We start from the raw sequence: 16828 nt of genomic DNA, 5'->3' as shown, positions 1-16828 counted from the left end.
CTCTGCACTGCTCTGCAGGACCTGTGTGACTACACTGCTCTGCTCTGCTCTGCACTGCTCTGGAGTACTGTGTGCAGTTTTGGTCTCCAAATTTGAGGAAGGATATTCTTGCTATGGAGGGCGTGCAGCGTAGGTTCACTAGATTAATTCCCGGAATGGCGGGACTGTCGTATGTTGAAAGGCTGGAGCGATTGGGCTTGTATACACTGGAATTTAGAAGGATGAGGGGGGATCTTATTGAAACATATAAGATAATTAGGGGATTGGACACATTAGAGGCAGATAACATGTTCCCAATGTTGGGGGAGTCCAGAACAAGGGGCCACAGTTTGAGAATAAGGGGTAGGCCATTTAGAACGGAGATGAGGAAGAACTTTTTCAGTCAGAGGGTGGTGAAGGTGTGGAATTCTCTGCCTCAGAAGGCAGTGGAGGCCAGTTCGTTGGATGCTTTCAAGAGAGAGCTGGATAGAGCTCTTAAGGATAGCGGAGTGAGGGGGTATGGGGAGAAGGCAGGAACGGGGTACTGATTGATAGTGATCAGCCATGATCGCATTGAATGGCGGTGCTGGCTCGAAGGGCTGAATGGCCTACTCCTGCACCTATTGTCTATTGTCTATTGTCTATTGTGTGACTGCTCTGCTCTGCTCTGTGGGATCAGGTAATGGACCCCAGGAAAGAGAGTTTGTGGAGTGTCTCCGAGATGGATTCTTAGAACAGCTTGTACTGGAGCCTACTAGGGAGAAGGCAATTCTGGATTTAGTGTTGTATAATGAACCTGATCTGATAAGGGGACTCGAGGTAAAAGAGCCATTAGGATGCAGTGATCACAATATGATAAGTTTTGCTCTACAAATTGAGAGGGAGAAGGGAAAATCGGAAGTGTCAGTATTACAGTATAGCAAAGGGGATTACAGAGGCATGAGGCAGGAGCTGGCCAGATTTCACTGGAAGGAGGCCCTAGCAGGGAAGATGGTGGAACAGCAATGGCAGGTATTCCTGGGAATAATGCAGAAGTTGCAGGATCAATTTATCCCAAAGAGGAGGAAAGATTCCAAGGGGAGTAAGAGGCATCCGTGGCTGACAAGGGAAGTCAAGGACAGCATAAAAATAAAAGAGCAGAAGTTGCCCACCAAAAATGCATAAGGACTTCATCACCCAATTTGCTGATCTGATTTCTAGCATTTTGCCCAAATTTGACCGGATCATGATTCTTGGTGACTTTAACATTCATGTTTGCTGTCCCACTAAGCCTCTTGTGAGTGAATTTATGCACCTGGTTGAGTCCTTCAATCTGACTCTTCACACCACGGGACCCACTCACAAGTTAGGCCATACTCTCGACCTAGTGTTATCGTCCGGATTCCCAATCTACAACATTGAAACTACTGAGGCCTGTCTATCGGACCACAGCACTATCATTTTTGACGCATCTCTGCCTTTATCTCCCGCAAAATCTCATCTCCCTGTTCGTTACTCCCGCGACATAAATTCATTGACTGCCAATAAATTCTCCGAGGCTCTCACAGCTGCCCCCAACATCTGCACTATTGAGGCTTCTCTCCCCATCTCAGCACTGAGGATCTCACCTCTTTATTTAATATCACTTGCTCTTCCATCCTGGATTCTATCGCTCCCCTTAAAATGAACAAGCCTAAGCCCAAAGGTCGGCCTTGGCTCAATGACACCACCAAAGCCCTAAGAAGGGAGTGCAGAAAATCAGAACGGAGGTGGAAACGTGACAAGCTTCAAATTTCCTTCGAAATTCTGAGAAACAATCTTCTCAAATACCAGGAAGCAGTAAAGTCTGCTAGAGCACAATACTTCTCCGACCTTATCTCCAAAAACTCTCAAAACTCCAAGGTCCTATTTAGCACAATTACCTCTGTCATATGTCCCGCCCCCAGTACCAGCTTAGTTGGGTCCCCTGCTAAGTGCGAAGAATTCGCTAAATTTTTCACCAGCAAAGTTGAGAACATTGGAATGAACATTTCCCCTCCCACCCGTGACCTAGCTGTCTCACTAGTCTGTTCATCTAAATTGGACTGTTTCCAACCCGTCACTCTATCCTCCCTTGCAAAGCTTGTCTCCGCTATGAAACCTGCAACCTGCCCCCTTGATCCTGCCCCCACTGCCCTTCTGAAGGATGTCATTGCAATAGCCGGTCCCAGCATCCTCTCTATTATCAACAGTTCTCTGGCCACTGGCACTGTTCCAACCTGTTTCAAGCACGCGGTGGTCCAGCCCCTACTGAAAAAACCTAACCTAGACCCCACCTTGCCTAGCAACTACAGACCCATTTCCAAACTGCCATTCCTGTCAAAAGTCCTTGAAAAGGCAATTCTAAACCAATTAGTGCCCTACCTACACCAAAACACCATCCTGGAAAGTTTCCAGTCAGGTTTCAGAGCCCACCACAGCACAGAGTCTGCCTTGTTGAAGGTACACAACGACCTGCTTCTCGCCATCGACACCGGCGACTGTGCAATCCTGCTCCTTCTCGACCTCAGCGCAGCGTTCGATACAGTGGACCACACCATCCTTATTGACCGTCTCCGGTACGCGGTTGGCATTGATGGCACTGCCCTGAGCTGGTTCGTTTCCTACCTCAAAGATAGGAGTTTCGCCATCAACATAGGCAGTTATTCCTCTGCTCCAGCTAGCCTCTCCTGCGGAGTTCCACAAGGCTCCATCCTAGGCCCCATTCTCTTCTCTCTATACATGCTCCCCCTTGGCCAAATCATTCAAAGGCACGGCATTTCTTTCCACTGCTATGCCGATGACACTCAGCTTTATCTCCCCCTGAAACCCAACAACCAGTCAAATTTAAACAGCCTCTTACACTGCCTTGAGGACATAAAATGTTGGATGGCACAGAACTTCCTCCAATTAAACGAGAGCAAGTCTGAGGTCATCCTATTCGGCCCCCTGACTCCATCAAATCGATAACAGGCAGTCTTGGAAGCCTATCCTGCCTAGTCAAACCGCATGTCAAAAACCTCGGCATGATATTTGACTCTGCATTAAAATTTGACAAGCAAGTCAACGCTGTGGTAAAAGCCAGCTTCTTCCAACTTCGTACCATAGCTAAAATCAAACCTTTCCTCCAATTCGATGACACTGAAAAAATCATTCACGCTTTCATTTCCTCCCGCCTAGACTACTGCAACTCCCTATACACTGGGATCAGCCAATCATCCCTGTCCCGCCTGCAACTGGTCCAAAACGCCGCAGCGAGACTCCTGACGGGTACCCGTAAATTGACCACATCACGCCGATTCTTGCCTCTCTCCACTGGCTCCCTGTACGGTACAGAATCAACTTCAAGCTCCTCCTATTCACATATAAAGCCATAAATGGACATTCCCCCCCACATCAAAAATCTTCTAACCCACCTCTCTAACTCCAGGTCCCTTAGGTCGGCCGACTTGGGGCTACTCACTATCCCGCGGTCTAGGCTTAAGCTCAGGGGTGACCGCACTTTTGCGGTTGCAGCTTCTAGACTGTGGAACAGCATCCCTCTCCCCATCAGAACTGCCCCCTCCATCGACTCCTTTAAGTCCAGGCTCAAAACCTATTTCCACTCCCTAGCGTTTGAGGCTCATTGAGGAGGCGCTGTGAACTGTTTTGTATGTGCTGTTATGTTTGCGTGCTACTGTATGTTTCATTTTTTCCTTAGTACCTAATCAGATGTACAGCACTTTGGTCAACGTGGGTTGTTTTTAAATGTGCTATACAAATAAAATTGACTTGACTTGACTTGACAACAAAGCAAAGAAGAGTGGGAAGCCAGAGGATTGGGACTCTTAAAGAGCAACAGAGGATGACTAAGAAGGCAATAAGGGGAGAAAAGATTAGGTACGAGGGAAAAATAGCCAATAATATAGAGGATAGTAGAAGCTTTTTTAGGTATGTAAAGAGGAAAAAAGTAGTCAAGGCAAATGTGGGTCCCTTGAAGACAGAAGCTGGAGAATTTATTATGGGGAACAAGGAAATGGCAGATGAGTTGAACCGGTACTTTGGATCTGTCTTCACTAAGGAAGATACAAGCAATCTCCCAGATGTTCTAGTGGCCAGAGATCCTAGGGTGACGGAAGAACTGAAGGAAATCCACATTAGCCAGGAAATGGTGTTGGGTAGACTGATGGGACTGAAGGCTGATAAATCCCCAGGGCCTGATGGTCTGCATCCCAGAGTACTTAAGGAGGTGGCGCTAGAAATTGTGGACGCATTGGTGATCATTTTCCAATGTTCTATAGATTCAGGATCAGTTCCTGTGGATTGGAGGGTAGCTAATGTTGTCCCACTTTTTAAGAAAGGAGAGAGAGAGAAAACGGGAAATTATAGACCAGTTAATCTGACATCAGTGGTGGGGAAGATGCTGGAGTCAATTATAAAAGAAGAAATTGCGGAGCATTTGGATAGTAGTAACAGGATTGTTCCGAGTCAGCATGGATTTACGAAGGGGAAATCATGCTTGACTAATCTTCTGGAATTCTTTCAAGATGTAACCAGGAAAATTGACAGGGGAGAGCCGGTGGATGTGGTGTACCTTGACTTTCAGAAAGCCTTTGACAAGGTTCCACATAGGAGATTAGTGGGCAAAATTAGAGCACATGGTATTGGAGGTAGGGTACTGACATGGATAGAAAATTGGTTGACAGACAGAAAGCAAAGAGTGGGGATAAATGGGTCCCTTTCAGAATGGCAGGCAGTGACTGGTGGGGTACCGCAAGGCTCGGTGCTGGGACCGCAGTTATTTACAATATACATTAATGATTTGGATGAAGGGATTAAAAGTACCATTAGCAAATTTGCAGATGATACAAAGCTGGGTGGTAGTGTGAACTGTGAGGAAGATGCTATGAGGTTGCAAGGTGCCTTGGACAGGTTGTGTGAGTGGGCGGATGCATGGCAGATGCAGTTTAATGTGGATAAGTGTGAGGTTATCCACTTTGGTGGTAAGAATAGGAAGGCAGAGTATTATCTGAATGGTGTCAAGTTAGGAACAGGGGACGTACAACGAGATCTGGGTGTCCTAGTGCATCAGTCACTGAAAGGAAGCATGCAGGTACAGCAGGCAGTGCAGAAAGCCAATGGAATGTTGGCCTTCATAACAAGAGGAGTTGAGTATAGGAACAAAGAGATCCTTCTGCAGTTGTACAGGGCCGTAGTGAGACCGCACCGAGGAGATCTTATCGAAACGTATAAGATTATTAAGGGGTTGGACACGTTAGAGGCAGGAAACATGTTCCCAATGTTGGGGGAGTCCAGAACAAGGGGCCACAGTTTAAGAATAAGGGGTAGGCCATTTAGAACTGAGATGAGGAAAAACTTTTTCAGTCAGAGAGTTGTGAATCTGTGGAATTCTTTGCCTCAGAAGGCAGTGGAGGCCAATTCTCTGAATGCATTCAAGAGAGAGCTGGATAAAGCTCTTAAGGATAGCGGAGTCAGGGGGTATGGGGAGAAGGCAGGAACGGGGTACTGATTGAGAATGATCAGCCATGATCACATTGAATGGCGGTGCTGGCTCGAAGGGCCGAATGGCCTCCTCCTGCACCTATTGTCTATTGTCTATTGTGTGACTACACTGCTCTGCTCTGCAGGACTTGTGTGACTGCTCTGCTCTGCTCTGCAGGGCTTGTGTGACTGCACTGCTCTGCTCTGCAGGACTTGTGTGACTACACTGCTCTGCTCTGCTCTGCTCTGTAGGACTTGTGAGGAACCTGCATCGGCTGCCCCACACATCTGGGATGATGACATCACTCGATGGCCTGTGAGTATTTCACCAAAGCTTCATCACCTCAAGACACGAGGGCAAGATCCAATATTCACATGCAGGAAACCAATGTAACTCCTTTAACAAAGCAAGAGTCACAAAATATTGCCAGATACATCACAGAAAGCAACACAGCTCAGTTTGTAACTGGTCTGCTCAAGACTGCAAGAAATGACAGACAGGAGTGGGTTTTCCCCAGACCATCACACAGACCAGGTTCCCCACAATCTACTTCATCTACACTTCATGCTGTCTCAGGAAAGCAGCTCACATAATCAAAGATCTATCCACACCGGTCATACCTTCTCCTCTGTCATCAGGCAGAAGCCTGCAAGCAGGTACCACCAGATTCAGGAACAGCTACTGTTATCAGAGTTTTAGATGGTCTTCCCACAAGCCCCGATCTCCCAACCAACCACATTGTGGACCTTGCACCTTGCCCTGGATCCCATGTGATCTCACCTTCCAGATCAGTTGAAGGTAATACCTTGTCAAAGACATTGCTGAAGTCCATAAAGACATTGCCTACCACATTGCCCTCATCAGATTCTTTGTCAACTCTTCAAAGAGTTTAATCAAATTGGTGAGACACGATTTCCCACACAAAAGCCATGCTGACTATCACTATTCAGTCCTTGCCTTTCAAATGTAGGTATATCCTGTCTCTCCGAATCCCCTACAGTAACTTACGCACAATAGAGTCAGGCTCAGCGGACTGAAGTTTCCTGGCCCTCCCCTGCAGCCTTGCTTAAATAGAGACACAACATTAGCCACCCTGTGGTCTATTAACTCCTCACCCATGCTTATTGATGATTCCAATATCTTTGCCAGGAGCCCACAGTTTTTCCCTAGCTTCCCACAATGTCCCAGGATCCTGGTTCTGGCGATTTCATTTGAAGACCTCCAGCACATCTCCCACATGGAGGTTCTCCAAGACATCACCATTAATTTAACAACTTCACCAGAATCAGTCTTTCTCCATGGTAAATACAGATGAGAAGTATTAATTTGACTTTGTCCCAATGGATTTGTGTTTGTTTAAGGGCTAAATGCATGCTCTTTGTCCAGATCTGCACCTACCAGTCACAGAGGAACCACACGGGACTGCAACACATGGACTGTGCCATCAAAGGGAGGCCCTGCTGCATCGGCACAAAGGGAAGGTGAGTTGTCCTTCCCCGCGCTGCACTGGCAAAAGTTGCTTCATTGGGTTTCTTGCTGAGTCCAGTGGCCTGTGAGTTCAGTCTTTGGTGAGGAAGGAACTGTAAGGACAGTGGTTTAATAGTTCAACAGATAGCTTAATTAATTTAAAAGACATTTGGACAGGTACCTGGAGAGGAAATGTTTAGGGGAACATGGGTGAAATGCGGTGGGTGGGACTGGTACAGATGGGGCATCTTGGTTGGCATTGGAGAGGTTGGGCTGAAGGGTCTGTTTCTGTGATGACACTATGACTCTAATTGAAGGAATATAATGAAGGCAGGGTGGAATCTTGTGCTGCTGTGTCTGCAAGTGGAGAGGTCCTTGCCAGCATCAGCTGCAATATTGATTTATTCACAAAATGCTGGAGTAACTCAGCAGGTCAGGCAGCATCTTGGGAGAGAAGGAATGGGTGACGTTTCGGGTCGAGACCCTTCTTCAGACTGATCAATATTCAGCTGCAATATTCTGGTTCTGCAGCTGGAGGAACCTGACTGAGTGAGGAAGGCCTGTATCCCTCAACCACATTGTCTCTCTGTGTGGTCACCTTCAAGGTCCCACAAAACTCCCCAGGACCCAATCATTAATAGTGTAAAGCCTCTTTAGTCGTCTGCAAATGCATCAGGATTACACTCCATCTGATGATGTCACTGTCCAGAGGGATGTGAACTAGATACTCGACTAAGATTGATGGAATGTGTGGGACTCCAGAGTGTTTTATTGTCATGTGTCCCAGATAGAATAATGACATTCTTGCTGCAGCACAACAGAATATTTAAACATAGTGCACTGTGAACAATATGATAAACAAGAGTTCAGTGTGTATATATATATATATATATATATATCTATATATATATACACACACCTACTCACAGGTACACACATATGTATATAAATATATATATATATATACACATACTCAAAGAACAAACAATAGTAGTGCAATAATAATAATAATAATAGTCTATGTAGTTCAGAGCTTATTTGAGGTCGTAGTGTTAAGGGATGGCTGTAGGGAAGAAGCTGTTCCTGAACCTGGACGTTACAGTTTTCAATCTCCTGTATCTTCTTCCCAATGGAAGGGGTGAAATGAGTGTGTGGCCAGGGTGGTGTGGGTCTCTGATGATGCGGGCTGCCTTTTTGAGGCAGCGACTCCAGTAAATCCCTTCGATGGTGGGGAGGTCAGAGCCGGTGATGGACTGGGCAGTGTTCACAACTTTTTGCAGTCTTTTGCACTCCTGGGCCAAGTTGTCGAACCAGGCCGGGATGCAACCAGTCAATGTACTCTTTCCTGTACACCTGTAGAAGTTCAAGCGAATCCTCTAACATACCGAAACTCTGTAACCTTCTCAGGAAGTAGAGGCGTTGATGTGCTTTATTTATAATTACATCAGTGTGCTGGGTCCAGGAAAGATCTTCGGAAATATGCACACCCAGGAATGTGAAGTTTTTGACTCTCTCCACCATCGTCCCATCGTCCCATCGATATAAACAGGATTGTGGAACCTCATCCTTCCTCTTCCAAAGCCCACAATCAGTTCATTGGTTTTACTGATGTTGAGGGCCAGGTTGTTGTGCCGGCACCATTTGGTCAATCAGGCGATCTCACTTCTATACTCTGACTCATCACCATCTGTAGTTCATCCAACAACGGTGGTGTGATCGGCGAACTTGAAGATGGAGTTGGCGCTGTGTCCGGCTGCACAGTCTGAGTGTAGAGTGAGTGGAGCAGGGGGTGAGCACGCAGCCGTGAGTGTAGAGTGAGTGGAGCAGGGGGTGGGCACGGGGGTGGGCACGCAGCCATGAGTACTGAGTACAGGGCGAGTGGAGCAGGGGGAGAGCACGCAGCCGTGAGGTGCTCCCGTACACATTGTTAATGAGGAAGAAGTGTTGCTGCCAGTTCGAACAGACTGGTCTGTGGATGAGGAAGCTGAGGATCCAAGTTGGGGAAGTGATGCCCAGAGAGACCACCTCTCACACTCGTGTTTCTGTCCTCCTTTGTGCAGGTGTGAGATTACTACCAGGGAGTACTGCCAGTTTAAGGATGGATATTTCCATGAGGAGGCTACCTTGTGTTCACAGGTAACATTAGAAACATGCAAAACCGAGCAGGCCGTTTGGGCCTTCTTTCCAGACACCCCAAGGTCTTTCTGCATCTACAAGTCAGGAGCATGAATTAAAAATCCCCATTCTTCTCCCTCTCCCCCATCTCTTTCCACCTATATCTCTCCCTCTGGCTTTGCATTTCATTCCTCTTCTCTGCCCAACCCATGATCAAAGCCAACTCCTCCAACTTACAAACCATCTGGGTATCACCCCTGGACCTCCCGCCCCTGCAGACCAGTGGGAGCAGCGTCGCCACTCCCTGCAGACCAGTGGGAGCAGCGTCGCCACTCCCTGCAGTACTCACTACTCATGCAGTACAGTGGGAGCACCTTCAGCAGAACTGCAGCACAGCAAGGAGCCGTCTCATCCCCCCCTCGCTCTCACTCCCCCCACCACCATCTCACCCCCCCACCATCTCACCCCCCCACTGTCTCCCCCCCCACTGTCTCCCCCCATCACCCCACTGTCTCCCCCCTCGCCAACTCACCCCCCACCACCATCTCAACCCCCCCACCACTATCTCACCCCCCGTACCACTATCTCCCCCCTACCTCCCCACTGTCTCCCCCGCCAGCTGACCCCCCCACCATCTCACCCCCCACCACCATCTCACCCCCCCACACCACTATCTCCCTCCTACCTCCTTACTGTCTCCCCCCCCACCATCTCACCCCCCCACTGTCTCCACCCCACCTCCTCATTCCCCCCCACTGCCTTCTCGTCCCCTGCTCTCACCCCTCTACCCCCTTGCCGTCTCATGGGCAATCAGGGATGGGCAGTAAATGCTGATTCTACCACTGGTGGCCGGATCAATGTAAAGGTGAAGCGAGGCGATACAAGGCCAGATCTGTGAGCCACTGCTGACCGATGATTCTGTGCCGCAGGTCCACTGCCTGGATGATGTGTGTGGATTGTTGCCCTTCCTCAACCCGGATGTTCCAGATCAGATCTACAGACTTTGGCTCTCTCTTTTCCTTCATGCCGGGTAAGGCACTAAGTGGGCATATAAATGCCAAGGGAGCGGTCATATGGTGCCAGGACACGGATATGGATCGAGTTGTGTGTGGCGTGTGTGGCGTGATGTGGGGTGTGTGCTGTAGGCATGTGGAATGGGACACGTGATGGGGGCGTGTGCTGTGGGCATGTGGAGTGGGACACGTGATGTGGGGCGTGTGCTGTGGGGCACGTGGAGTGGGACACGTGATGTGAGGCGTGTGCTGTGAGCATGTGGAGTGGGACACGTGATGTGCGGCGTGTGCTGTGGGCATGTGGAGTGGGACACGTGATGTGGGGCGTGTGCTGTGGGCATGTGGAGTGGGACACGTGATGTGGGGCGTGTGCTGTGGGCATGTGGAGTGGGACACGTGATGTGGGGCGTGTGCTGTGGGCATGTGGAGTGGGACACGTGATGTGGGGCGTGTGCTGTGGGCATGTGGAGTGGGACACGTGATGTGGGGCGTGTGCTGTGGGCATGTGGAGTGGGACACGTGATGTGGGGCGTGTGCTGTGGGCATGTGGAGTGGGACACGTGATGTGGGGCGTGTGTTGTGGGGCACGTGGGCATTTGTAGAGTGGGGGTGCCGGCACCAGGGAGCATGCATTGGAAAGGCTGGCTGAGGATGTGGCATTGTGAGTGTGGATGTGTGCTATTCTCATGATCTTAAGATCCTGCGCTCCAAGGAATCTGACCTGCTCAAACTCTCGCTGTAACTCAGGCCTTCCAGTTCTGGCAACATCCTTGTAAAACTTCTTTCTCCCTTCCACCTTAACAACATTTTTCATCTAGCAGGGAGACCAAAAATGAACACAATACTCCAAGTGCGGCCCTGCCAACATCTTGTACAACTGCAACATAATGTCCCGACTTCTTTACTCATTCCCTGACTGATGAAGGCCAGCGTGCCAAAAACCTTCTTCACCTGTTACGCCCCATTCAGAGACGAGGTAGTGAAGGTTTAAAGGATATTGAATGGCAAGTAGTCCAGGTTTGCAGCAGGATCGAGATCATCTGAGAAAGTGGGCAAAGAATAGCAGGCGGCATTTTAACTCAAATAAGTGTGAATGCAATTTGTGAAGTGAAACATAGTGAGTGACAGGCCCCTGTAATGTCAGAGTGACCTTGGGGTACATGGTTGGCTGAGAATGTGTCACAGGTAGACAGGGTGATGTGGAAGATGCCTGCCACATGCCTTCATCAGCTGTGGCACTGACTGCACGAGTTTGGACATCATGTTGCAACTATATAGAATGTGACTGAGATCACACTTGCATTATAGTGTGCAGATCGCCATGCTTTAAGTTAGAGAAGGTGCAGACAAAACGAACAAGCTTGTTGTTTGGATGGGAGACACTGGATAGACTGGAATTGTCAATGTATGCAATGCAATTTTGTATTGGTATTGGTTTAATTTTGTCAGATGTACCAAGATACAATGGAAAACTGCGTGTTGTCCAGTCACATCATTACATACACAAGTACAATGAAGCCATACACAAGAACAGCAGATAGTGCAAGGAAAACACAATAAAGACATTTCCACCCCAATCATTCTTTGTTCTCCCAGCTCCCTTGAGACACCAACCACACTCAGGCCAGGCACCTTCACATCCACTTACACTCACTTCTTCACTCGGACTTTTCCTCATTCCCTGACTTTCGCTCACTCTCACATTCTCACTCTCTCACCTTCTTGCTCTCATCTATATGTTGTCAATCTCATTCCCTCCCTCTCTTCTTTACTTTCTCTCATATTCTCACTCTTTCTTGCTTTCTCACTCTCACGCACTCTCATTTTTTTAAACTTCTTCCTTCATATTGTGTCTCATCATTACTCTGCAGGATTATGCATTGTGTGGTCTCTGTGCTTTTCCATTTGACTATTCTCCGGGACCTGGAGGTGTTAGCTGGTTGGCTGCGCATTTCAATAATCTACCTTCTGAGTGGAATTGTTGGCAACTTGGGCAGTGCGATCTTCCTGCCGTACAGAGCAGAGGTATGGGGGTTGTTGGGGCTTCTGGTTGGAGCGGGGATGGGGAGGGAGATGGGGTGAAAGTGGGTGAGTGTGGGTGGAAGGTGGAGGCTGGGCAGGGAGGAAATGAGTGTGGGAATGGTTGGCGAGGTACACGCTGCAGAGGGGATGGAGGGAACAATGTGAGCAGAGTGTGGAACCAAGGGTTATGGTGGTTCAGCTGGAAGATGAGGTTCTCTGTCCTCATAAGCTTTTCCAACAGGACTATGTCTAGACTAGACTGTAAAGAATGACATTGCAGAGATGACACAAAGAGAAAGATTTAACTCTTTGGGGATGCATAACTCTAAACAAGGCTATCAACCGGAACTGTCACCTGTCCATTTCCTCCACAGATTCTCCCTCACCCACTGAGTTTTTTCCAGGACTTCATTTTTACTGTAGTTTGACATGTTCTTTTTACATTTGAAAAAAGAGGCCATTTGGCCCTTCGAGCCAGCAACACCATTCATTTTGATCATGGCTGATCATCTACAATCAGTAACCCGTGGCTGTCTTCTCCCTATATCCCTTGATTCTGCTAGCCCCAAGAGCTCTATCTAACTCTCTTTTAAATTCATCCAGTGAATTGGCCTCCACTGCCTTCTGTGGCAGAGAATTGCACAAATTCACAACTCTCTGGGTGAAAAAGTTTTTTCTCATCTCAGTTTTAATTGGCTACCCCTTTATTCTTAGACTGTGGCCCCTGGTTCTGGACTCCCCCGACATTGGGAACATGTTTCCTAACTTATCTAGTCCTTTTATCATTTTATATATTTCTATAAGATCCCCTCTCATCCTTCTAAATTCCAGTGAATACAAGCCCAGTCTTTCCAATCTTTCCTCATATGACAGTCTGGCTATTCTGGGAATTAACATGTAAAACATCTCAGGAACCTTTTGAAACAAAACTTCACAAAGTGATGTTGGGAACTGTAGGTTCTGTGGAACAGAGAGACGAAGGTTCAGGGAATAACAGGTTCCAGAATTTTAGAGCCAAGCAGGAGAAACTTGAGCTGTCGGATGTGGTGAGTATGGACCCAGTGATGACCATAAGGTATCGGTGCAGAATTTAGGCCATTCAGCCCATCAAGTCTCTCCACCATTTAATCATGGCTGATCTTTTGTTCTCTCTCAACACCATTCTCCTGCATTCTCCCTGTAAGCTTTATTATCCTTTCTAATCAAGATCCTATCAATCTCCGCCTTAACAATACCCAATGTCAGTCTCCACAGTCGTTTGTGGCAATGAATTCCACAGAGTTACCACCCTCTGGCAAAATAAATTCTTCCTCATCACCATTTTAAAGGTGTGTGTTTCCATACTAGACTTCCATTAATGGAAAAATCCTTTCCACGTCCATTCTATGCTGACATTATCTGCTAGGTTTCAATGAGATATCGCCTCATCCTTCTAAAAAATCCAGGCCTAAAGCAGTCTAATGCTCATCAAACCCAATCATTCTCGAGATTATTCTCGTAAACTTCTTCTGGACCCTCTCCAAAGCCAACACATTCAGATATGGAGCCCAAAACTGCTCAGAATATTCAAAATGTAGCCAGACCGGTGGCTGATAAAGCCTCAGCATTACATCCCTGCTTTTATATTCTAGTCTTCTTGAAATGAATGCTAGTATTGCATTTGCCTTCCTTACTGCAGACTCAACCTACAAATTAACCTTTTGGAAATCCTGTACCAGCACTCCCAAGTTCGGATTTCTGAACCCTCTCCCCATGTTTTTGCCTTTATTCCACCTATCAAAGTGCTTGACCATAGACTTTGTCACGCTGTATTCCATCTGCCACTTCTCTGCCCACTCTCCCAACCCGTCCAAGTCCTGCAGGCTCTTTGTTTCTTCAACACTACCTGTCCCTCCACCTATCTTCACATTATGGGCACAAAGCCATCAATTCCCTCATCCATATCATTAACAGATAATGTGAGGTCTCCTGTGGAACACCACTAGTCACCGACAGCCAAACATTAAAGGCCCCTTTATTCCTATTCTTTGTCTTCTGCTACTCACCCAATCTTTGATCCATACTAGTTCCTTAAGGGCGAGATGCAGGGGGCACTATAACATGGTCATTCCTCTCTCCTCAATATTAGGCTGGACCTGCTGGCTCCCAGTTTGGTGTGTTGGCCTGTCTCTTTGTAGAATTGCTTCAGAGTTGGCCGATTCTGGAGAAACCGTGGAAGGCGTTGATGAAGCTACTCAGTATCCTTCTGGTTCTCTTCGCAGTTGGCCTGTTGCCTTGGATTGACAACGTTGCTCATATCTTTGGATTCCTCAGTGGTTTTTTGCTCTCATTTGCCTTCCTACCATACATTACCTTTGGCCAGGGTGACAAATACAGGAAACGGATATTGATCATTGGTTCCCTCCTAGTGTTCACTGGCCTGTCTGCATCTCTGGTCATCTGGTTTTATGCCTATCCCATTAACTGCCATTGGTGTGATTACCTCACCTGTATCCCATTCACCAGCACGTTTTGTGAGGGATACGAGCTGGATCAAGTTGTGCACTGAGCGTGGACTGCTGCTGTCTGGAGACCACGAGCCAGAATTACTCGGCAGATCAACCTTGGAACTTGGTGCCAAACTGGTACGCAGCACAAAAGCAGCATATTTGTACCTGCTGAATGCATGTGAATATTACTCAACTCTGCAGTTCCACCAAGATCCAGCCAATGTTCACAGTAGATCCATCCAACTGTTTGCACTCATTGAATGACTTCACCCATAGAAAACTGGGAAGACAAATTTAAATAATTTTACGAGGAACCAGTGTTCCCACCTCAGGAGATGCCCTGCTGGGGAAGACCCCTCCCTGCTGGGAAGACCGCTGCCCAGCTGGGGAAGACCCCTGCCCTGCTGGGGAAGACCCCTGCCCTGCTGGGGAAGACCCCTGCCCTGCTGGGGAAGACCCTTTGCCCTGCTGGGGAAACCCTTTGCCCTGCTGGGGAAGACCCCTCCCTGCTGGGGAAGACCCCTGCCCTGCATGGGAGGACCCCTGCCCTGCTGGGGAAGACCGCTGCCCTGCTGGGGAAGACCCCTGCCCTGCTGGGGAAGACCCCTGCCCTGCTGGGAGGACCGCTGCCCTGCTGGGAAGACCTCTGCCTTGCTGGGAAGACCCCCGGCCTGCTGGGGAAGACCCCCGGCCTGCTGGGGAAGACCTCTGCCCTGCTGGGAGGACCGCTGCCCTGCTGGGGAAGATCCCTGCCCTGCTGGGAGGACCTCTGCCTTGCTGGGAAGACTCCTGTCCTGCTGGGGAAGACCCCTGCCCTGCTGGGAAGACCCCTGCCCTGCTGGGAGGACCCCTGCCCTGCTGGGAAGACGGCTGCCTCGTGCACATTTCAACCATGCTTCAGACAGACTCATGTTACAGGCTTAGGTTTATTACTGTCCCATATACCAAAGCACAGTTTAAAGCATTGTTGTGCATGCTATCCAAATAGATCAGATACATCAGCCATAGATACAATCGTCAAACTCAAATACAATCAAATACATAGATGGAGCAAAGGAGAGGATCCAGAATGCAGAATATAGTTGTAGCTCACCAGCTCCATTGACAAAGTTCAATGCCCTCAATGGGCTCGAGGTAAATGGGACGGAGCACATCCGCTGGGTGAGGATGGGAGAAGGTTCAGAATGGGACGACACACTGACAGGTCACGAGATGGCCTTCAGAGCAGGAATGTGTACGTTGAACTAACTGGAGCAATATATAAATGTGTGTATGTGGCTATGGGGACAACCCTGAGATCAGCAGCGGCACCGTGTGGTCAGGACTGGGCTGTCAGCAAGAAACACAAGACAGCCAGGGTCCCCACTGAGGCTAAGACTAAGTGGCCGGGGCAACCATGGCATGCCAGTGCCTCTTCCTGCCCACGGACAAGGGGGACTGTGCTCACACACAGAAGCAAAGACCGAGCCTCCAGGATAATACAGAGACCGGCAGGATGAACCTGAGATTACCATAACTTCTCGCACGGCAAGGGTGGACTGCAAAGAGATCACACCTCCTTCACTGAGCTGCGGGCCAAGCCCCACATCACCAGTGCCCCCTCATCACCCTAAACCGAGGGGCAGCGCCCCATGTGCGCCCGCTGGAAATAAAATATAGAATGTGACTTCACCCACTGCAAGTGTCGCTGTGGTCACTGCCGGACCGGCGCCAGCCCCGACACCACGGTGTGTGTGTGTGTGTGTGTGTGTGTGCCGGTGTGTGTGTGTGTGTGTGTGTGTGCCGGTGTGTGTGTGTGTGTGTGTGTGTGTGTGCCGGTGAGTGTGTGTGTGTGTGTGTGCCGGTGAGTGTGTGTGTGTGTGTGTGCCGGTGTGTGTGTGTGTGTGTGTGTGCCGGTGTGTGTGTGTGTGTGTGTGTGCCGGTGTGTGTGTGTGTGTGTGTGTGCCGGGGTGTGTGTGTGTGTGTGTGTGCCGGTGAGTGTGTGTGTGTGTGTGTGTGTGTGTGTGTGTGCCTGGGTGTGTGTGTGTGTGTGTGTGTGCCGGGGTGTGTGTGTGTGTGTGTGCCGGGGGCCCGGGGCGGGGGAAAGGTCGGGGGCGGGGGAAAGGTCGGGGGTGGGGGGGCGGGGGAAAGGTCGGGGGTGGGGGGGGTCGGGGGTGGGGGGGGTCGGGGGTGGGGGGGCGGGGGAAAGGTCGGGGGTGGGGGAAAGGTCGGGGGTGGGGGGGGTCGGGGGTGGGGGGGCGGGGGAAAGGTCGGGGGTGGGGGGG

The 16828-nt window shown here is 49.2% G+C and overlaps 1 protein-coding gene across 1 annotated transcript in view; it reads left to right on the top strand.

The window, feature by feature from the left end:
• Nucleotides 1-14640, top strand: part of LOC144594763 (inactive rhomboid protein 2-like) — a 29380-nt gene extending 14740 nt beyond the window's left edge. Inside the window, exons 11-16 of the mRNA XM_078401609.1 lie at nucleotides 5710-5773; nucleotides 6845-6939; nucleotides 8986-9061; nucleotides 9970-10070; nucleotides 11925-12078; nucleotides 14204-14640. Of these exons, the coding sequence (XP_078257735.1) occupies nucleotides 5710-5773; nucleotides 6845-6939; nucleotides 8986-9061; nucleotides 9970-10070; nucleotides 11925-12078; nucleotides 14204-14623 (910 nt within the window). The 3' untranslated portion in view covers nucleotides 14624-14640. The remainder of the gene's footprint in view (nucleotides 1-5709; nucleotides 5774-6844; nucleotides 6940-8985; nucleotides 9062-9969; nucleotides 10071-11924; nucleotides 12079-14203) is intronic.
• Nucleotides 14641-16828: the final 2188 nt, after the last annotated feature.

Source organism: Rhinoraja longicauda, chromosome 6, assembly GCF_053455715.1.
Source record: "Rhinoraja longicauda isolate Sanriku21f chromosome 6, sRhiLon1.1, whole genome shotgun sequence".
NCBI lineage: Eukaryota > Metazoa > Chordata > Chondrichthyes > Rajiformes > Arhynchobatidae > Rhinoraja > Rhinoraja longicauda.
Note: the sequence above shows the minus strand (reverse complement) of the source record. Positions and strands in the feature narration are given on the sequence as shown.